General features: G+C 37.0%; 1 protein-coding gene across 13 annotated transcripts in view; it reads left to right on the forward strand.

Annotated features, from left to right (window-relative positions):
* Positions 1–22712, forward strand: part of PLEKHA5 (pleckstrin homology domain containing A5) — a 164769-nt gene that overhangs the window by 99940 nt on the left and 42117 nt on the right. For all 13 annotated transcript variants that reach the window (XM_021391045.1, XM_021391019.1, XM_021391011.1 and 10 more), the window contains 5 exons: positions 2482–2586; positions 5883–5955; positions 10197–10297; positions 11244–11359; positions 18600–19067. In XM_021391045.1, the coding sequence (XP_021246720.1) occupies positions 2482–2586; positions 5883–5955; positions 10197–10297; positions 11244–11359; positions 18600–19067 (863 nt within the window). The remainder of the gene's footprint in view (positions 1–2481; positions 2587–5882; positions 5956–10196; positions 10298–11243; positions 11360–18599; positions 19068–22712) is intronic.

A 22712-nucleotide genomic window follows, 5' to 3' on the forward strand; every position in this document is an offset into this window, starting at 1 on the left:
AAGCATCCTTAATGTGTTAGCCACATAACAAGCATAGGAAGTCTCAAATTCTTAGAGCTTCTGAAGAGTTAACTTTAGAGAAGTTATGAGCATTACAAATTATTTCTGATCAAAATCTTGGCACAGCTTTTATGTAAGATGGCAATACAGTAGCCATACAAGTTAACTTAGATGTCTGTATGGGTGTATATACAGACTGGAAGATGACAGGCCGGAGGGCAACCCTGCAGAAAGGGACTTGGGTGTTCTGTCTGATGGCAAGTTGGACATGAGTCAGCAGTGTGCTCTGACAGTTAAAAGGGCCAACTGTGTCCTGGGATGCATCAGGCCCAGCACTGCCACCAGGCAAGAGAAGAGGCTGTCCTGCTCAGCTCTGCGCTGTGTGGCCTCACCTCAAGCATTGCGTGCAGGTTTGGACACCACAATGTAATAATGACATAAAACTATTGGAGAGTGCCCAAAGGAAGACTACAAAGATGGTAAATGGTCTACAGGGCAAAGTGTGTGAGGAGCAGCTGAGGGCCCTTGGTTTGCTCAGCACAGAGCAGAGGAGCTGAGCGGAGGCCTCACGGCGGCTGCAGCTCCTCACAGGGAGTGGAGGGGCAGCGCTGAGCTCTGCTCTCTGTGACAGCGACAGGGCCCGAGGGAACGGCATGGAGCTGTGTCAGGGGAGTGGCAGCTGGGGGTTAGCGACAGGTTCTGCACCAGAGGGCAGTGGGCACAGCCCCAAACCTAGGAGCCAGGAATTGATCCTTGTGGGACCCTTCCAACTCAGGATATTCTATGATTCTACAGTGTAGATTTACTTTTTATAACGTGCTCTGAATTGTTAGTGGTTCCCTGTATTTCAGTTTTTAACACCTCCATGTCGTAATTCTCTTGTATTCTTAAAAACTTTTGTCCATTTTGCACTGGTAGAATTTTCCAGATGAAAATATGAAAGATTTTGACTTTCATTTTGAATTAGGACTTCAATTGCTTACTCTGTTTTGCTTTCCAAACAGAGCTGAGTCAAATTTCTCTATCTCCAAGGGAAATTAAAAGCACTTTGATTGTTCTTATATTCCCTCCCGATTCCTCAAAAAAGAAACACAAAATGACCTTGTTTCATTGTGTTGTAGGTTTCAGACAAACATGCATAGTTTTTGTAATCTTGTTCTTTTTAAACTAAGCTATATTGTATCCTTCGGTAAATGGCATTGTTGACAAAAGCTGCACGTTGTTCTTAATTGCAGCTATCAGTTTGATTTTTAACTCACTGTGGAATTCTCTCTAACGTATGTATAAACAACAATGCAATTCACTGAGGCATGTTGAGAGAATTTTCATAGAGAAACCCCATACTCTAATTTTCAACAAAAATTGTGTGCGTGTTTTTCTTTTCCATTTGAGCATCTCATTTAGCAACTTTGCATAACCTTACGATTAGCCTCAGCTGTAGAGATGGGGAAGCTGAAGCACAGGATTGTACTGTAAATTAAAATAGTGGGATTCGAGCAGAGCCAAGCACACAACATATAGAACTTATCTGGACTTTACTTCTGCAAAATGGGGTTCTTTGCTGTATCTCATTGCAAGGCCTTTAAGGCACCAATCTTACAGAATTTGAAAAACAAACGTTCAGTTTATTTAGTTGCAGAACAAACTTTCTAAATGTAGACTGAAAAGAATGAAATGTGAGTTGGCAAGGCACTGCACATTTCTTTATGCCTTTTTCCGATTTGTTTTGATTTCTCAAGTACAAGAAGGATGCAATAAAAAATGACTTAGTTAACCCACTTCTCTTAATCATCTGTGATCATTCCATAGCTGTAAGGATATAAGAGGTGTGAGCAACTATAGAAATAAACACTGGAGATTCAGGACAAAAGACTCAAAGTAGGCCTTAGTGCAAGCAGGTAAAATACTGAATATTCAAACCATCCAACAAATTTATAGAGTGAAGGTTCATAAAGGAGAAGAAAGAATTTTAGAAAGTTACTGTGTGTTCTAGGAAAGTGAGAGACTCAAGAAGAAGCCTTTGAAAATCATGTCTTCTTGAAATCTGATCCTGTTTCATTCATTAGGTCCTTGTTAGAAGCAGGAAAGAGTAGAATTTTCCTGTCCAGGTGATATAATTTTTTGTAATTGCAGTAGTTCTGTTAGAAAGAACTAAAACAACATCTTGATAGATTTGCTGCCTGCCTGATAAGAAGATCAGATAGGTATTTGTTTTTTCTTCTTTAAAATAAATAAATAAAATCTTTAAGTATTCGTCTTGGGATTTGTCTTTGAATTTTCTGCAAAGGAAAAAAAAAAAAGAAATGCTGAAGCCAGCAGAACCATTGTGATTATGTATCTGTAAAAGGAATACAGTTTACATTTTGCAATCCTCAAGAGAGATGTGTAAGAGAAAGATCTAAAAACAAAAAAGAAAATGCATACTGATTTTTCCACAGTTATTGACATGATGTTTTCTTTAACCTGTTCAATTTAATTTAGACATCACGATCGTCAAAGAAGGTTCATAATTTTGGAAAGAGATCAAACTCAATAAAGAGAAATCCTAATGCGCCGGTTGTCAGACGTGGCTGGCTCTACAAACAGGTATTCTCCCCCCTCTTAACCTTGGAGGGGTTGTTTGTTTTTTTGTTGGTTGGTTGGTTAGTTGGAGTTTTTTTTGGTAAGATGTATAACATACAAAAGCCAGTCATTTGGAAGTAAACTAATCTGATGATCTTTTCTATTTAGTGACAGTGTACCCAACCTACTGTAGATTTTCTAGTCAGCAATACCAGGCCACTTGCATTTTTCTTGTCCTGCAAGAAACAACAAAACCAATTCAGTCATATTTGGAATATGTTTTTTAAATCCACTAAGAACCTGTTTAGAACTTGGCTTTTAAACTCTACTCAGGCACATTGTATATATAATTTTGAATATATTTTATCTTTTACTGTCCCTAATAGAGTTGAATGACCCAGGTGGCTTCCTGGATGCTGTTGATGAGTCAGTTTTAAAAATCTACTACTAAACAGATAGTAATTTTTATAGTAGCAAATTTTTTCAGTAGTATGTATGTGTTAGGTGTAGATTTTTCCATGTTTAGACACTCCTGTGGCCTCTGTGTTCTGTGTTCATATTACAGAGTCAATTTTAGTGTAGTATTTTCCTAATGAAGAAAGAGTAGCTACAGTTTAAGATCACAGTGTTGTTAAGGTTGAAGTGACCTCATGATCATCTGCTGCAACCTCCCCTGCTCAAGAAGGGCCAGTTATTGCCTGTTGCCGAGACTGTGTCCAGTCATGTTTTTAGTCTCCACAGATGTAAGCACAACCTATCTGGGCAATCAGTACTAATGTTTAATCATTCTCATAGTAAGATAAATAAGTAAATAATCTTTGCTCAGATGGAATTTCATGGTTTTAAATTTGTGCCCATTGCCTCTTGTCCTCTCACTGGGCACCACTGAGAAGAGTTTGTCTCCACCTTCACTGTACTCATCCATCAGGTGTTGATAAGATTCCCTCTGAACTGGCTTTTCTCTAGACTTAATAGGCTCAGGTCTCTCAGCCTCTATTCACACAAAAGATGCTTAAATCCCATAATGATCTTTGAGGCCCTTTGCAGTACGCCAGTACGTCCACATCTCTAGACCCAGTGCTGCAGATAAACCTCAGGACTGCTGAGTAGAGTGAGTGTTCTCCCTGTACCTTCTAGCAGCACTTCTAATGCAGTTCAGGATGCTGTTGTCCTCCTTTGCCACAAGGGTGCCTTGCTGGCTCATGATCAGCTTATTGTCCACCAGGACCCCACCATCTACCTCTGCAGAGCTCATCTGCAGCTGATCAGTCCCAGTGTGTGATGGTGCCTGGAGTTATTCCTCACCAGATGTAGGGCTTTGCATTTTCCATTGTTGAACTTCATGAGATTCTTCTATGCCCAATTTTCCTGCCTGCTGAGGTCCCGCTGAATGGCAACAAAACCATCTGGTATATCAGCCGCTCCTCACAATTTTACCATCTGCAAACTTGCTGTGTGTGCACTCTGTTCTGGTGTCTGGGTCATTAATGAAGAAGTTAAAAAGTGTTGGCCACAGTGTGAACTCCTGGGGTACATCACTAGTAACTGGCCTTACCAGCTGCTGATAACTGCCATCTGGACCCAGCATTTCAGCCAGCTTCCTGTCCACTTCATTGTCCAAATGTGTACCTTTGGACAGGATTTGTGTGTAGAATGGTTTAAATGCTGAGATGTTTGACTGTGTTTAGTAAGAAATGGTTGCTGTATGTTTTTATGTGGTTAACTGAAAGATAATTTACTCACAAGTTTCACTAATAGATATTATCTTCAAAAATGTACAGGCTCTCAAAAATTTACGGTAAAAATCTGTGCTGACTTCTTTTGGTACTAAAATAACTTTCTTAACATATTCATATACTCACAGAGAACAATAAGTTTTGTTTGATCCAGGGTGTGCCATCTCATTGAATATAATGCCAATTTTCTGCAATTCTTCTACTAATTATGACATAATCACAATAATGAGGGGAAAGAACAGTGTAAATTACTGATACAGAAGGGATTTACTCTTAAGTAGGAAAAAAAATTAAAATATGGGAACCACATACTCATTTTGTATACTTTTCTGCTATGAGGAAGGAAGGTAGAGAGTCATTTTGGGGAGAATTATGCATGTGTCCGTGTAGAGACCTGTTGGTGACTTTGAGCAATGGAAGAAATCTGAGGTTGTGTAACAGCTTCTTTAGAAAGTCCATCTGAGGGCTTGAGGTAATCCTTTATACTGAAGAAGTTTGGGAATTTTCAAATCATAAGCTTGATTTTTATGGATAGTGTCCTGAGGGCCAGGGTTCCCGTGTTCTAATCCGCTACCAAGTTAGTGACCTTCTCAGTGAGGGGAGGAAGCCAGTCTGCCTGCTTTGTGTCTGCCTTTCCAGCTGTGAAATAGGAGCTGACTGCTACGGACAGTGCTTCCAGAGTTCATTAGTGGTTGTTAAATCACTTTGAACTCCTTAGAAGAAAGAGGCTATAAAATGTTTAGTTATTCTATATATGAAAATGTTTGTAGCAAAGGATTATTTTTTAACTTTCTCTGAATAATGTTGCATAGCTAATGCTTGCTTTAACCTTTCTTCTCCATCCTTCATCTTCTTCCTCCACCCCAAAAACAGAGCAGAATTTGAAATAAGAGGCTGAAAGTAATGCTAACAGTTTCTTGAGTGTAGGCAAGGTTCTGGATTTCATTTTTGAATTCTTCGTGGTCGTAAAAACTATTCACTAAAAGATATTGATAATTCACATGTACCTTTCTTCTTGGAGAAGATTAGCATATTTATTAAATCTAATTCTGCTAGGATGTGCATGCTGCAGTGCTTTAGCTTATTTACACTGCAGTAGTGACAGTCTTTCATTCTGAGTTGTGTGGTATAAATGGATTATAAACATAAATGGAAGTGAAATTGCTTTAGGAATAAACTTTGTTGGAAAGAAATTTGCTCTAGATACATGAATAGTAAGTAGTAGAAGATGAAGTTTAGTAGATGGTTTCAGAAAACAAAGGATGGCTTTTTAAGTACTATAATTACTCATGCACTTTAAAATAAAATAAAATAAAAAAGTTTAGATATACTCTTTAGTATAGATTGTAGTCTTTAGCACTCTGAAATAATGGGCTCTCATTTCATCTATTCTCTTATGTTAACATCAGGCTTCCTGGCGTTATCATCGTGATTTGCAGTGTCAGCTCTGCAGTGAGAAGTCAAAGATACTTAAAATAAGACTTAGCTAAGAAAATGAACAACGCACCACCCCAGTTTTGTGCTACCCAGTTTATTTTGTGAACTGTTTACCATTTACTTGCGTGATTGCTTTTATTAATACAGGACAGTACTGGAATGAAGTTGTGGAAGAAGCGGTGGTTTGTGCTCTCAGATCTGTGCCTCTTCTATTACAGAGGTAAGTTCCATCCAGGAAAGGCTTGCCTGCCAGTTCTACTGCAAGCAGATAGATTTTGACACACTCAAATATAGGAAAAAAGAAGCTGCTACTTGACTTAATGGATCAAATAGTTGTATAGCTGCCAATATCCAGGCCTGTTACTTTTATCTTTTCCTTTCTTAATTAGCAATTTCATGTAATTGCTTCCTGCCTGTCAGGTATGCTCAAAGGGCAAACCTATTCACGGCCACCTTTTTAATATGTTCGCATTATGGGTTTTAGTTTTCTCACTACTTCTGTTGTTAGGAAGTAAATATGCCAAGTTAAATCTGATTTATCATGCAAATTAATTAACTGAAATGGGGATATGAAATGGATCGTGGAGAGGGGCCAAAACTCTGCCTTTGGAATAATATAGAGGATATATATGCCTTTTGGGAATCTAATCAGAGCTCATGAATACTTACGTAGTGAAATTTTGTCAAGTTCCACATGATTAGAAGTCTCTACTGAATTTGGAACAAAGTAGAAATCAATTAGTACCTTTATGTAGCTACATCAATGTATTTTACAGGGAAAAGTTAGCTGGTTACTATTTGAGTCTCAGCATATGTATGTTAGAAAATTGGTTTCTTCATCATTGTGTATTATTAACTGTAGTGCTCCTGAGAGGATAAATAAATAGGACTTCTACATATGGAAATGCATTCAGTCCTGAAATTAGGTGTACACTGATAATAGTTTAAAGGAGGCTGAGAGCAAAGAAGAGTGTAAAGCCTGGCAAAATAGAGGAAAATGAACAATAAAGGCCATCTGCAGCCTTGTGGAAGGTGAGAGAGGGTTTCAGCTTATGAGGAAACTTTTGAATTAGTAGTAGTAGTGTTGATGCTAATTATCACTGAAACTGAAAACAGTGACTGATGAAATTAAAATGCTGTTCCATTAAGTGCAGCATGTTTCTGTGCTAAACAAAACAAATAGGTCATGAAATACAAAAGCTCATTCTTTGTGACCGTTTTAGTTTACAAATTCTGAATTACTGAAATAAAATCATTAGGTTTTGTTTCTTTACCCAAAAAGTATACGTTGGTAGATAAACAGTTGTGGAGTCAAAATTCAGCTGTAATTTCAGTCGTGGAGACATCAGTTGTGCTACAATTACACTGCATTTAACCAAGTGATCATTAAGTACTCTGTGCTTTCTTATGAGGCTTTCTGATTTTAAATAAGTCCCCAAGCTTTCTCTTCTAAAGGCTCTAAAGAAAGTGCTGCTTTGCTGCTTGTGAAAAACAGATTAAATTGATTTAAAATATTGGAAATCAAAGATTGCAAAAAACCCAACAATAAATAAGGTAAATCCAAGCAGCTCTGTAATCTGTTTCCTTTTCTACATTCTAATGTACCACATAAACTGAAATACAAGCAGTCTAAATTGTTTACATGATAAACTTAACTTTTAGCTATCACTTTTGCTAGAAAGCAGTTAAAGCTTATAAACGTGCTAAACTGATGTATAGTGAATCATAAAAGTATTAGAAATGGCTATGAATTTTTTTTTTTAAAAAAAAGGCACTCTAGGCCCTGTGTTTTCAATTGTCTCAGATTGACAAAATGGAAAGGGGCGAGCGTTCCTAGACTCCAAACAGGATTTCTGGTTGCCTGATTGTAGCTACTGGTTTGTTGGTTTTTTTTGTTATGTTAGTCAATCTTGCTGAAGTTTTATAGTTGTGTTACAATGTGAGCACCTAATGCTTAAATCTAATTTGTAAATGAAAAATGATTTCATTGTACTTTTCCAGAGCTTAGGGAATATTGTTTTTCTGTTTCACTGGAGGATAAAAGACTGCCTGCTCTCATATCGGAAGGTTATTGTTGCAACAAATAAAAGACCTTTGAACTGAACAGAAGATCTGCTATTTTTTCCTTGAATTATTCATGCACAGCATACAAGTAAAGATGGGTTTGGGGCAGTATAACGTGTAGATAAAAGCTATTCTGATGGGAAACAGATTTTAAAAATCCAGAAATTGAATGTGGCAGTATGTTTTAGCAAAGACCAAAGTCCTCCAGATACACAACTGTTCAGTGCAACAAAAATGCTTAATGCTTTTATACGTCACTATTGGGTGTGACATAGTAATAAACAAGTTCAAGTGTAATCTAACAGCAGAAGAAAATATTTCCCCCAAAACGCAGTCCAAATAAAGTGGAAAGCCCCAACTTTACCACACATTCTGGAACAGGGAAAAAAACAGCAAAATTCCTTGATGTCTAGTAAATGTTTGGACGGAGGAGAATGGTTTCAGGCATGAATATGAGTAGACAGTTGAGTACCTGAAAGTAAATCTACTCCTTTAATTTCATCTTTATCTCTTAATCAAAATGTTTTTATACTAAGTTCTTCAGTTAAAGAGCCATCTAAGGCAGCATAATTTTTACATCTAACATCTCATGTAATGCAAGTATATCTGGATAGATCTTTTCCTTTATGAATAACTCAAGTGAAAGGTGCGGCATTTCAGAATTTAGTGAGTAGATGAGAACCAGGAAAAGATTTTCAAATCCACATGTAATGTAGACCTTTGGTGCTGTTTACATGTATGTTTCTGTAAATCTTTTAATTGTAACAGCATTAATTTTCTGTGCTTGAAACAACTTGAGATATCATTTTTTCATCTTAATTTCATAGATACGTAACATTTGTGGTTCACAGTGTCTTCAACTAAGAGAAGTTTTATCGGGTGATCTCCTAAGATACAGGATGTGAATTGCAGTTCTATGTCTGAAATACAATTAAGATTGACTTTGTGAATTGCATCCAGTTATTCCTTTATCAAGGCATAATTGGATTTGAGAGCTGGTTGTGGCTTCCAATTAAAATGTCAATTTATTATTTATAAGTCATTTTCTTTAAATTGTATATAAAACAAGGTTCAGTGAAAAGGGTGTTTTCTTTGTTTGTTTTGCAAATGATCTGACACGTATTTATTTGTACAAATAGAATGTAATTGAGTGTAAAGCGTTCGGGGAAATTATAACAATTTCCTAGCTTCATATGCCCAGTATCAGTGAATGGTTAGGAGAATGTGCAGATTTTTTACTGAGTAGACAATAGATTTCAGGTATTGCTCCTGCCACCAAATTAGAGGCTTAACTTCCTTCTCCTTCTCAGTTTTGAAGTCTTATGTAGATAAGCATTGATCCACCGGAAAAACCTCCAGGTAAAGCTATTCATGGTGTTTCCTATAAGATAGCTCATGCGTTTAAACGTTTACAGAATTGGCACTTTCAGGAGCGTTTTTTTTATGCTTGTCCAGCTTGGAGGAAGATGTCAAAAGTGGCCATATTCAGATGGCCTAGATTTCACTGTGCTGATCAAGTCTTTTGGGCCACACACTTACAAGATCATACAGATCTCCGTAGATAGCTGCATAACAACTGGGTCTGGCTTTGGGATTCTCCAGTGCATTTTCTTCCATGATCACAGAATTGTAGAATCACCAAGGTTGGAAAAGACCTCCAAGATAATCTTGTCCAACCATCCACCTACCACCAATATTTCCCCACTAAATCATGTCCCTTAGTACCACATCTGAACGTTTCTTGAGCACCTCCAGGGACGGTGACTCTACCACCTCCCTTTGCAGCCCTTTTAAGTACCTGACCACTCTTTTGGAGGAGAAATTTTTCCCAGTATCCAACCTGAACCTCCCCTGGCTCAACTTGGCGCCATTTCATCTATTCCTATCACTAGTTACATGGGAAGAAGAGGCCAATTCCCAGCTCGCAACAATGTCCTTTCAGATTGGTTGTAGAGAGATATAAGGTCTCCCACTGAACTTCCTCATCTTCAGACTGAACAATCCCAGCTCCCTCAGCCGCTCCTCCTAAGGCCTGTGCTTCAGACCCCTCATCAGCTTCGCTGCCGTTCTCTGAACGTGCTCCAGGGCCTCGATGTCTTTCTTTTAGTGAGGGGCCCAAAACTTAACACATTACTTGAGGTGCAGCCTCACCAAGCCTGAGTACAGGGGGACAATTATCTCTCTGCTCCTGCTGGCTGCACTGTTTCTGAAACAAGCCAGGATGCCATAGGCTTTCTTGGCTTCTTGGGCACACTGCTGGCTCATGTTCAGCTGAGCCAATAAGCTTCTTGTTACTGGCCATGTGTTGTTAAATAGAGACTTTCAGTTATGTGTCTGAATATGAGTATTATGCATCAAAATACTTTGTTTCTCTAATCAAAGAGTATTTATCCACAGATGAGAAAGAAGAAGGAATACTAGGTAGTATACTTCTGCCTAGTTTTCAGATATCTGTGCTTTCTCCTGAGGACCATATCAACCGCAAATATGCCTTTAAGGTAAGGAAATCAATTTTTTATTTTATTTTATGTTTGAAAGCACAATAACCTAGTGATCAGAACTGAGTTTGCTGAGTTGTTATGCAAAAAAAGAAAAAAAAAGAAAGAAAGGATTTACAAACAGCTTCTGAGATTGATTTTTTCATAATATGGTAGCAGCGGATTCACATTTTTAGTCTGATGTAAATACAGGCATAGTTGCTAGAGTAAGAAAATGGATAAATATCACGTATTACTAATCATTTATTTTTAGTTCATTGCTCTTAAATGCTGTGGGGTGTTTTAGAATTGTAAACTGCATCCACAACTAAACTTACCCACTAATGAAAAGTTCTGTAGTTATTTAGATATGATGTATCTTTACATATAAATAAGAATAATGTTTTATTATCAATTAAATCACAAATATGAATCAATTTTAGGACTGTTTCACAGCTCATCTTTAATTATGATATAAATCACTCTACTAAGTATTCTCTCTTGGCTTTTTTGTGTTTTATGAGCTCCTTTTGGTTCTTCGTTTGGCCTGCTAAGCAGCACATCTTTTATTTAATGTGGTGAGTATTAACTAAAATTTACTGCATCATTAAGATGGCAAAAAAATCTATGCCAAAGTCTTATTTACATCAATTAACTGTATTAATTTACATTAATGAATAATTGAGATTGTTTTTAATAGAACAAATAATTGTAAGGGCCTTTTGTCAGATGTGTTAATGAAGAAACATCTATGATTGAATATTATTGGCCATTATTTTGAAAATACAAATACAATGAAAAAGAAACATAACACTGAAGTATTTCTTCAGATATTTTTTCTGATAATATTATTTTCAGAAAGTTTATTATAAAAGATACTAGAGCACTTATGTGGTAACATTATTTGCCTCTTTTCTTTTACAGAATCTTATATTTTTATTGCAATGACCATATCATTTCCAATCAGGCAGCTCATCCAAACATGAGGACATATTATTTCTGCACAGATACAGGAAAGGAAATGGAGTTGTGGATGAAAGCCATGACAGATGCAGCACTTGTGCAGACAGAGCCTGTGAAAAGGTAATGTAGATAAAACAATGGAACTGTATACTTTTTTTCTCCTGTTTAATTTGACTTATTTAAATGAAGTGTACACCTAAAAATAGAACATAAATCATCGGAGGTGACTCCTCTTTCTATCAAAGGGTTCCTCCTAGTTTAACAATATTAGATGAAATTTTGGAGATTTGTTATGAATGCAGATGCCTTGAGTGTAAGGGGCCACAGGGGGAAAAAATCCAACCAGTTCCTTTAGCCAGTGGCATCAATGGAAGTTTAATGGCAAATGCTGTGTGCAGGCATGTTTGATTTCCTGTGCCCCCCTCACTGAAGAGCAATAGTAGCTTAACTGGTGGTAGTCTTTACCTTACCCCTATCTTACGTATCGAATTCACAGTTGTAGCTTCTGTTCAAATCAAAGAGTTGCACCAATGGGTCCGCACATTCTTGTTCGCCATGCTGCTATTAAAATTATATTTACCTATTCTGGAGGCTTATTTTTTATGTATCCATGTGTTGATAACAAAAAGTGAGTCATCACTGGAAGCCAAGTGTTCTCAGAAACTGAATATTACCTGCTGCTGTCTGCCCAGTAAAAATTGTTTTCTCTCTGAATGTGGTCCCTTGGGCCAGCTTCGTGACATCTGTAACAGAAACCTCATCAATAGAAAATTTAAAAGCTCCTTGTTATTGATGGCACAGAAATTGTTGCTGATGGCTGCTCTCACTTGATTTACTTCTGCACTCCTGTAGGTCCTGCTACGCTGGAGCTAAATGAGTGGCAGCAATCCTGAGAAATCTTAAGTTTAAAAATGAATGAAATCCCATAGACATAGGTACCAAAGAAAGAAAAGGTTACAATTTTTGTTTGAGCACATTCAATTTGTCAAAACAGTTGCAGTCTTTCTGAATTTTGCATCACTTGTGCAAGTTGTTGGTGTTAACTTGTTTGTGCCATTTCTGCATTCTGTATTCTAACGTGGTGCTTGCAGAAGCATAATATGGAAAGCAGAATGATTACACACTTTTAATCTTAGACGTTTCAGCGTTTTGTGAGCTTCTCAGTCAAACATAATGGAACTTTTACTTAAATCAATGTATGGGACATTAAGAAAGCTAAAGTAAACAAGGAACGCTTCCAAACTGGCACCTGTGCAGTGTTTTAGTGACAAATCTTAATCAACAGTCTGAAACCTTAGCTGTCTAATACCTTTTAAATAAATACATAGTATATGAAGTTTTTCTTAGCATTGGACAGCATAGTGTAATAGATTAACGGAAAAAAACATTGTTCTCTGTACTTTGGGAAAAACAGCACATCAGTCTGTCAGCTACCATGTCTGTTGTCCCCAAATTACTGAAAATAAAAGATTTCAGCTTATAGGAATGAGGAGTGGTAGGTTCAAATACAACAATGACATTTGGTCTTATTATGTAAGACTTCATACTGTACTTAGGCACGTTTTGTTCTGTGTCCTGTAACCCTCTGTTTGTTTGGATGATGTGGGGGAAAGGATAAGCAGAGAGGGATAAGAGCATAAACAGGTTGGTGCTTTTTTTGATGATAACATTTTTACCCTTTAAGTTCTTGATTATTGAGAACTTTATGAAAGAGATTGCACTTAAAGTAATGAGCATACGTTGACAAAATTTCTCATTTAACTTAGTGAATAATAAATTAAACTTAAAACTCAATGTTGGCTTGCATTGTAAGTATATTGCAGATAGCTGGTGATAGCTTATAGACAGAAAAATGATTAAACCAAATTAGACCCACTTCACTTTAAACAAAAAATCTTATCCTGAATATATAAACACTGTAGGAAGAGTAATATTGACATGTGTCACTCTGAATCTTTCTAAACTAATGAAAGGACCTTCCTTTGGTTTGCACAATACTGTAAGACTGAACATTTGAAAGCACATCTTTATGGTGAGAAGAAAAGAAAAGAAAAAAAAAGAACTGGAAGAAAGTATGACTCTGACAGAACCTCCTTAATAAGTGTCTCCATAGTCTCTCATGCGATAGCCAATGCTGTATAAAGCATATTTAGCAAACTAAAATGTATGAACAAATGCTATACAGTATGATTTGTGATATTTGTTTTAGCACAAGGGGCAAACGAAATTAAAATGTTGATGTGAACACTCACTCTTTTATTCAGTTTATTACTATAGCTCTGCAGTCACACTTGCTGCCTCAGAGCCTATCAATACACTCAGTAAGCTTGCTCTGACAGTTGGTCCAGCTTTGTGAGATAGTCATTCTTTCTAGACTGTGGTTCCGTGATTGCTTTAGCATGACTGATGTGCAGCCCATGGCAGTTAAGGATATTCCAGCTTCCCTAAATGTTTGGTCATGCTCCCATCCCCTTCTTACAGCTGCAGTGCCTATTCTAATACTGATGTCTGCCTGTTTCAAGTGTTTGACAGTGTACAGGCAAACGGTGGGGATTCCCAGTATAGCTGAGATTATCTATTGCTTTTCATCCAGCTACATACTCCTGCTATCTGCCTTGCATTGCTTCAGTTGCTTATCTTAGTCTCTGGTGAATCACAGTGGCACGCACTGAACTAGTAGCAAAACACTTGACAGCAAAATCAGTAGTTTCCTGCCTGATTATCAAGATGAACGGGATTACGGACAGACAAAACAAGTGTTAGAAACAGGAAAAGCAAGTCTGTAACACTACCCTGTTGTTTTAATTCAGGCAAAATAAAAAACAAAAGGAGAAATTTGACCTCTTTGAAAAATTCGTAATACACTTCAAGACCACTGAAGTCCCTAAACCTTTCATGTTTGTTAACTCTAGTATGGAAAAAATCTCCCAGACATCTGTTTCTAAAGCGTCCATCTTTTAGCTATCAAACCAATTCATAAAATGAACCAAGTAGCAGGATATGATCTTATCCAGAAGAAATACTTCCCTGTAAGAATCTGTTAAGAATTAAGTATGGTATTACCTCATCTTTAAGTAACCTAGACTTTGGCATGCACATAGGTTTAAGAATGACTTATTTGGGTTGAATCCAAAATTCTGCCAGTGTCTTAGGCTCTCGATTCTATCTTTTCTAGCTCTATCGGGAGACTGAATACAGTTTTCTAACAGATTAAGTTGCTTATGATACCATGGCTGGAGTTATTAGAAACTTACTCTCTTAAATATGCCAACTGAGCCACTCTTCAGTTCTTGCTAATATAAATTCCCCAGTAATAAATTAAAAAAAAAGAGTTTTTATAGTATAGTTCTTTTCATTTAGAAATTAAGGGACTTCCTTACTTACGATACTCTTATGGTACCATGCCAATAGTCTGTCAGGTTTAAATGACTAGAGAGCTGGAATATGTCTTGATTTTTTTTGAGTACAAGGGTTCCTTAGAAAAAAAAGATAAAACAGATATTCAAAACATTAAGTTGTGTGGGTTATTTTTGTCAGATTTTCCATCAAATATTCTTACTTTCTAAATATAGTGAACCATATGATACAGAAATGAGATGCTGAAGTGAGAAAAATAGAATCATTTCTTTTGGAACTGATCAGCAGCTTGTAGTAGAAGAGCTCCCTTCTGATGTATAATTGCAGGGAAGGACAAATAATAAAACTGTAATTACTCCTTAAACATTTTTGTTTTTATTTTACCTCGATAGCAAATTCAAATTTTATAATATACTGAGGAACCTATCATAATCATAAGATTATGTCATATCACTGTGTCATATCACTGCAGACCACAGTCAGGTTGTGTCTATAGTACTGTTTGCGTGTGTTTGTGGATATTACTATCCATCCACATATCCACCAGCCATCGTTCCACTCCACATGCTGGTTTCTCTACACTCCAACATTTTAGCATGATTTTCCTGCACTCTCACTGTTAATTGTGTGTGCTAGAGCCCTTGTGTCTTCCTCTTGAGTACTGCAGTGTGTATTAAGAGAAGATTTTTCCCTTCTCCTGTAGTTACTGTCCCTGAACAGCATACGCTAAGCTGCCAGAAAAGCACTTGTTAGCATAACAGCATCCACAGCGGGGGCTTACTGACATTGCTGGGTTTGAAAAACATGGCTTTTTTCTTTTCAAACGCCACTTGCAGTCTTTGTTACATTTGCAGTCCTCGTGTTTGTCTGATAATTGACTACATAAGCCCCTCATCAGTTTTAGGATTTTGTATTTGTTTATAATATTTGCTTATAAAAGCTGAAAATAGTATTTTTCCTCACAGTACCGTTCCCTACGTATTATTTGTTTTGTAGGAGAAATCTATAAATTGCATTCAGTATAAAACACATATGTGACGCTCATTCTCTTTTGCCGCCTTCTCCCATTCTCAAAACATACCCCACAAGCCTTGCTGAAAACCTTTGAGAGCCACATATAAACATGGAGACAAATAAATATGGATTTCTATTTCTTACATTTGCATACTAGTTTCTGATTATTCTTTCTCACTTGTAACCACTGCTATTGAAAAAGATTTCTTGCTCACGCTATGTTGTCTAATCTGATGCACAGAGTTACAGGCAAGCCCCAAAGTCTATTTTTATCAATTCGAATGTCATGCCATGAGAAAGATCATCAGAAAGAATGTGAAATAGAAATGCTTGGCTCTGCTGTGTATAACCATAGTAACAAGTGATAGGAAAAAACTATTATGTGATTTTTTTTTTCCAATTAACCTCTCCAGTGGAAAGTAGTATAATGTGGATAGAACACTATGCTAAGGCTTGGTTTTTCTGTCCATCTGATGAATGTCCTTAGAGATGCCACTCTCCATCTGCAGCTCAGTTTTTCCATCTGTAAAATGGCAACTACTTCCTTACTGCAAAGCACTCTGAGGGAGATTGATGTAACATGTTACGTGAGGGGATACATGGTGGTCTTACGGTAGTATTAAGGCACACTACGTACAATATAGCCTGTGTTTAGGACTATTTCCAAAGGAGTACTTAATTTGTAAATTCTTGAGCTGACTGAAAGATTAAATTTTAATGCCATTTTTGACTTGATAATTGTGGGAAATGGCATTTTTAATTCTTGGGAAATTCCTTTAGCTTGTGGTAAAACATTAGCTCATGGAGTTTTGAGGTGAAGGGAGGAGGTTATCCACTTCTTCATGTAACCTTAAGGAGGAACCCAGTCAGAAACCAGCTAACTAACCCTTGCTTTTAAAGTGCTGCAGGAGATGAGCATAGTATTTGCTGGTAATTGGAAATTATAAAAAATGTGATATGGATGTAGCATTTCTAGCATGTGTCCTCCCACACACAATTCTATATAGAAACTGGTTCTGCATTAAGATTTCTCCACGATCTATCACTGCCAGAGATTTTAGCCTTTACTTTCTGCTTTCAGAAAGTATCAGATGCATCTAACATTTGTATTCAATAGTGATGTACAAGAAAAAAACTGTATTTAAAAGTAATGATGATGTAAGTAGCCAGAGATATACATTTTAGATTTACTGGTATGAATATTTTCATTTGCAATAAATTTGATGTGTGTGCACTTTTATGTCAGCAGCTCAGGTATAATCACGGGAAGAAAATAAAGAGAAAGAACTATTTAGAACTCCTTACATTAATGTTTGACTTTCATAGTGAAAGACATTGGGATCACCACCTCTGTGTCAGAAAAAGGTGTGGGGAAATATTATGCCTCTTACGCACTCATGAAGTATCACAGTATGAAACACACACAAAGTGCACGTGCATTTCATACAAACTCAAATACAGGGTGCAGCAGACATTCTGCTGCTGTTTGAAGTGAAGTACTTATAAGTTCTTGATTCCCTTCACATCACTGAGAATTCATAGCAAGCATGGAGTGATAATGGAAGGTGCATGTAAAGTTAAACACCCAACTTGACTAATAGTGGATAATGTTTTATAAGGACATTGCAGTCTTCAGTTCTTTATATATTTACTGGAGTTGTGTCTCAAATAGTTGGCTTCTTGGGAATTCATGGCTTAAATAATATGCCAGGGACGTGTGGACTTGTTATACCTTTTGGCCTCATGTTCAAGACTGGGTAAGCAATAAATGCTTACTGTTACGAGTGTAGCTACTTGGAAGCAGAGCACTTTTCAGAGTGGTCTTGTGCACTTGGACATTTGTATACATGCTAGTCTTTTTACACACAGATTAGGCACTTGAACTGGGCACAACTGACAAGATGAATAATGTTCCCACCCCAAAAAGATGCGAAAAAGTTGGAAAGATTTGCTTGATATTACCTTAAAATGAAATGTTATTCTTAGTTTGGTTTTATAAAGAGATGTAATCTTAAAACAAATGCTTCCTCCCATTCCCAAAAATGTTGACCAAAACGTTTCAGCTTTTGTTGTTGTGTTTTTTTTATTTTTCTACTAAGTCACGCTAAAAAATATCACTGTCTGAGCTGGCTGTTCAGATAACGTCCCAGGGATTGAAAAGATACAGCTTCTTGACATTCTGAAATTTTAAAAGGAAAGTGTTTAATTGAACTATATACATTCTTTACTTGTATAAGTACTGTAAAGCAGTAACTGTTTAAAAATATCATTATTTTTGTGGTACAGTTTCCTTAGTCAGCAGCTATCTCCCCTCCTAAACTTAGGGAAGCCACAGTTATTTCCCATAATTTGTATGACGTCTGAAGAGATAGCATACCAGAGAAACCTTATTCATGCCAGGGACCATGAAAAGTTGTTTTCTTAAAAGGATCTTGTTATATGCTAAATCCAGCAGTATGGTGAATTACAAGTTAGTAATGTAGTCTGCCACCATTTTTAAAGATAGCTTTAAAAATACTGTGAATTTCAGGCTGTTGATTTCTGGAAGCTTTGGCTTTTGAAGAACTACTGATTACTTTCACTGTTTAAATGTCCAGCCCTCTGGGACTCAAACATCTGCTTTTTCGGAGTCTGACTTCTTGCTCTTGTTTAGTGCATATTTTATCAGGGGGATTAACATGAAGCTGTCTTTAAAAAAAAAAAAAATTGCCCTAACTTACAAATGCTTTTAAAACAGGAAAGAAAGAGAAGCATAGAGAGTGAGGGGGATAGGGCGGGAAAGAAAGAGAGAGGAAGAGAAAGAAGCTATCAGTGATAACTGAGAAAATATGCCCTGGATTTTTCTCTCAAATATATTAGTTTAAAATATCTGGACAGCGATCACTGAAATTACCCTGATAAACAGGAAACAGATTTGCTTTTTTTTTCTTATTATTATTATAAATGAATATTTTCTTGATGTTACAGCTTGTTGTATATTCCTTTCTAGAGTTGAGAAGTTAACCACTGAAAATACACCACCTCGAGAGGCCAATAATATTTCAAACCATCGGGTGCTAATTAAGCCAGAGGCACAAAATAACCAGAAAAACAGAGAAGTGAACAAAAATGAAGAGAAGAAGGCTTTGGAAGCTGAAAAATATGGATTCCAGAAAGTTGGGCAAGATAAACCATTAACAAAAATTAACAGTGTGAAGCTAAATCCTTTGGGATCAGAATACAGGACTCTGCCCATAACCACAGTTCAGGCTGGACACTTCAGACCGGTTCATTTAAATGGAGCTGAGAATAAAGCTGTTGGTGTTGTCCTGGCAGATACAGGAGATGGAGGTCAGCACAATGCAATTCAGTCACATATGGAATCTGAACGAGTTATGCAGAGAACTAATTCAATGCTGCAGTTGGAGCAGTGGATTAAAATACAAAGAGGAAAAGGGCAAGAGGAGGAAGCAAGAGGGTAAGTGCTATGGAATTTTTTTTTTTTTTAACTAGACTTTCTACCAAATAGTCTTGTATCCTGGCTACTTGCTTTATTTTTCAGTCCCTATTATGTAAATAGTCTTATATAAAACAGTATTATATATTATGTATTGTTCTCTGTAAGAAGTGCCTGGATGCCTACTCAGAACAGATTTAAAGTTCGCCTTTTATTAACATTGAATGATTATTAATAAGCTATTAATAAATGGTCAGAAATCCCTTTGGGGTGTTAGAAATAGCTCTGTCCTAGCAGAGAGAATGTGTCATCAATCGTAAAAATAATTTTTTCTTCTTAAAATCTATTCTTGTAAGTGCCCTGTCCACTGTGTTTTTATGTTCAAATTCTTCTAACAATATTTATCAAAAATGCTTCAAAAATATTCCAGTCAGTTTTTAAACTTAAACAAACTATAATCAGAGAGAGAGAGAGAGAGAAGCTTTACTTTAGTCAGTTATCTAACTAACTTGATGCTTAAAGCTTCTTTTCTTGTGAAATTAAACATCTCCCAGTTCTAATATTGAGCTCCAGTGCATATTCCTGAAGCTCTGAAATTGCCTATGAATGACTGACAATATTGAATGTTGTGCTGAGAGCAGTTTCTCTTTCTGGCATTGCTTCCAGGCTGCCTTACAGACAAGCAGCTCTTGCAGTAAAATGTTTAAAAAATAATAATAAATATTACATTAGATTAGAAATAATGGGATGATATTAGAGGAGATGTTTTGAAGAGCTGAAAATTAGGAACTTAACATATAGATAGGTAGCAGAGCATATGACAAAACCAAGTTCAGAAATCTGTTTTCCCAAAATGTGAAATTATAGTGGCTGGGGACTTTTTAAGTTTTTGCAAAACAGCAAAAATTTGCACTAGTTTCTCTTACACATGCCAAAACTGGTTGAAAATTTCCCCACTGCCTTTACTTTTTCATTACATATAATTAGGAATAGTTAATGTGCTTTTTCATGAAATACTCAGCGTAAGTAGTTTGCTCAAGTTTGAATCTGCACTACAGAGAGTGACTTGCACAACCTGACATTTATTTTGTTGTGTATGCTTGCATAATGAGAACTGAGAAAGTTCTGTGTTGCAATTAGATTTCTTAAATTGGACTGTAAAACTTACATCCAAATGGTAGAAGCTTGAAGAGCTGTGCCTTTTTTTGGTGTCAGCAAGCATAAAGCCCTAAAACTGATTTCATTGCAGTGGGATGTACTATTAAGAATATTCTCTTATTAACAGTATTTTATTCTTGATGATAGAGAACACTTGTTGCTCTAAGGCTGGTACTGATGGCACAAGTGTGCTTTGAACTGCAACTCCACCAAAAGCTAACAAGCTGAAAAAGAATAGGTGTTGTGCTGTCCCTTTTACTTCTGTGTGGAAGCGGCCTTGAGTAACCACCAGAATTTCTAATGCGTAGTGATGTCTCTAAAATGTGTGGAGTTTTTTGGTTTGTTTGTTTGTTCATTCAGATTGCCAGATTCTGGCTGGAGACAGGGATCTAAGTAGAATTGAAGTTCGTGGCTGTGTAGAGAGAAGCTTCAGTTTACGTTAAAGTTTGGGATGAGGGTCTGGTTAGGCTGTGGTAAGACCTTTCTCAACTGTTTAAAACATAGAGATGGGGTTGGATGGTACCAAGTGCATTGCTGAGTTACTGCTAGCCCAGGGTGGGACCTTTGCCTCCACACGGTGCCCTAAGCAGTAAGTGTCTGCTGCTCAGCACTGGCTGTTCATTGTTGCTTTGTCACCCTTTGCTTGGCTCCCACATAAAGGTTGACTATTCTAGGCCAGTTGGTATTTGCATTCCTTAGGATGAAGGAGTGTTTTGAGGTTTTGAAATGGAGGTATTGATCAGCGTGAGTACTGAGCCCCCAAAACTGCAGCAGCAGCCTCGTTCTCAAATGGCCCAGCTCACACACCAGAACAAGTATTGCTGCCCAGCACCTCTGAAGGTGTTCTTAATGAGTCTGTGAACTCATGTGGAAAACTTTTCTTCAAATGGGAACACTAATAGGGAGCTATTTATGACAACATTAGTTTGCAGCCTTCCAGGCTGCATGACTGCTTAACTGCCCGTGGCATGCAAAGCAATTCCTTTTGCATGCAAAGCAGTTGCGAGCTGCAACACTGCCTGGAGTTGTTTTTTGGGTTTGACTGGAAGGGTATTTATTCTAAGTATCAACAGGACATTGGTGAATCAATTTTAGTTATGGTTTGCCTAAAAATGATGGATGGATAGATTATCTTCCTAAATGTTATAGAATATAGCTAGTTGTATGCAGCCTTCAGATTGCTGTCTTTTCATATTAAGATCTTCATGCAGCTCTTCTTCACATTGAGATATTTAAAGGAGCCAGCAAGATTACAGCGTCCATTCAATTAATAAAGTAGAAGAGGAGCCTTACTGAAAGAAGTGTATCTAGTTACTGGCTATCTTCATGACAATATCAAACTTCACCATTCTCATTTGTGAATAACTAAAACAGTATTTTGAAAGTTAGAAGTGGAACCCAAAAATGTCTCAGTTGTCATTTTTCTAATATGGAGATGGAGAAAAGCCCTTACAATCAATTATGTATTACATAAAGAAATGCTGAGGCACATAGGCAGATTTTGCAGTGAGAGAAAAGGATTAAGAATCATTTTCTGAGAGAATAAAAAGCTGTCCAATCTATAAAATGGGGATAATACTTTCTTAACTCTTGGAAAGATTCACAATCTGCCACAGACTTCGTATGTAGAGCTATTTACCGCAGTTTTCATCTCCAAAATGGTACAGGTGGTTATGAATACTCAGCTATATTCAATGAAAAGTGTTTTTTTTACAATCAATTTCCTTAATAATTATTTCATAGGGATCTGATACCCGTAGTGCTTCACCTAGCCATTAGCTGTACATCATTTCTTTAATGTGTTGGCGGCACCGAAGCTGCTCAGAGCTGACTTCAGACTCTGGCGCTGTCACGTCCCAGGGTTTCTATTTGAGTTGGGCTTGCTGAGGCGTAGCTGGAAGCTGCTGCCCTCTGATGGCTGCATCGTGTTCATCTTGAGATAGATTTTGTCTCTGGGCCAGCATCTCTCACAGATGCGATCAGCAGCAAATAGCTTTCAGTGGTGCTCATCAGAATTTTAGATAAGGGCTGAATGAACTGATGCTTATGACCTCAATTTTGTCCTCTGTCAATAATTGCTATTTTTCATTAATCTGCTGTTACAAACTCATGTTTGTTTTTTTATAGCAGCTTACTTCTTTCTTAGACAAGCAACAGGAGACCTTTTCACTTTTGAAAAAGAGAGCATTTAAGAACCTGTATTTGGAGCAGTATAGAAGTTCTGAGCTTAAAAAACTTGGACCTATCTAGCATGTAGACCAGATTTGATCTATAATTGACATTACTAGACCGTTAAACTGGTAAAAAGATGAAGTTTGGATTAAATTGTCAAGCAGTTAATCTGAGATAAGATCCAGTTCCAGCTGCTACGGGGCTGAAAAATCTTCTTGATATCATCTGAAATATCATCTTGATATTTTGCATGCGTTTTTAAAATGACAGCGCTCAAAAATGAGAAGAGCTGGCACGATAAACCTAATCAATATTGAATACCTTTTCAATGCCATA

This window comes from Numida meleagris, chromosome 1, assembly GCF_002078875.1.
Source record: "Numida meleagris isolate 19003 breed g44 Domestic line chromosome 1, NumMel1.0, whole genome shotgun sequence".
Lineage (NCBI taxonomy): Eukaryota > Metazoa > Chordata > Aves > Galliformes > Numididae > Numida > Numida meleagris.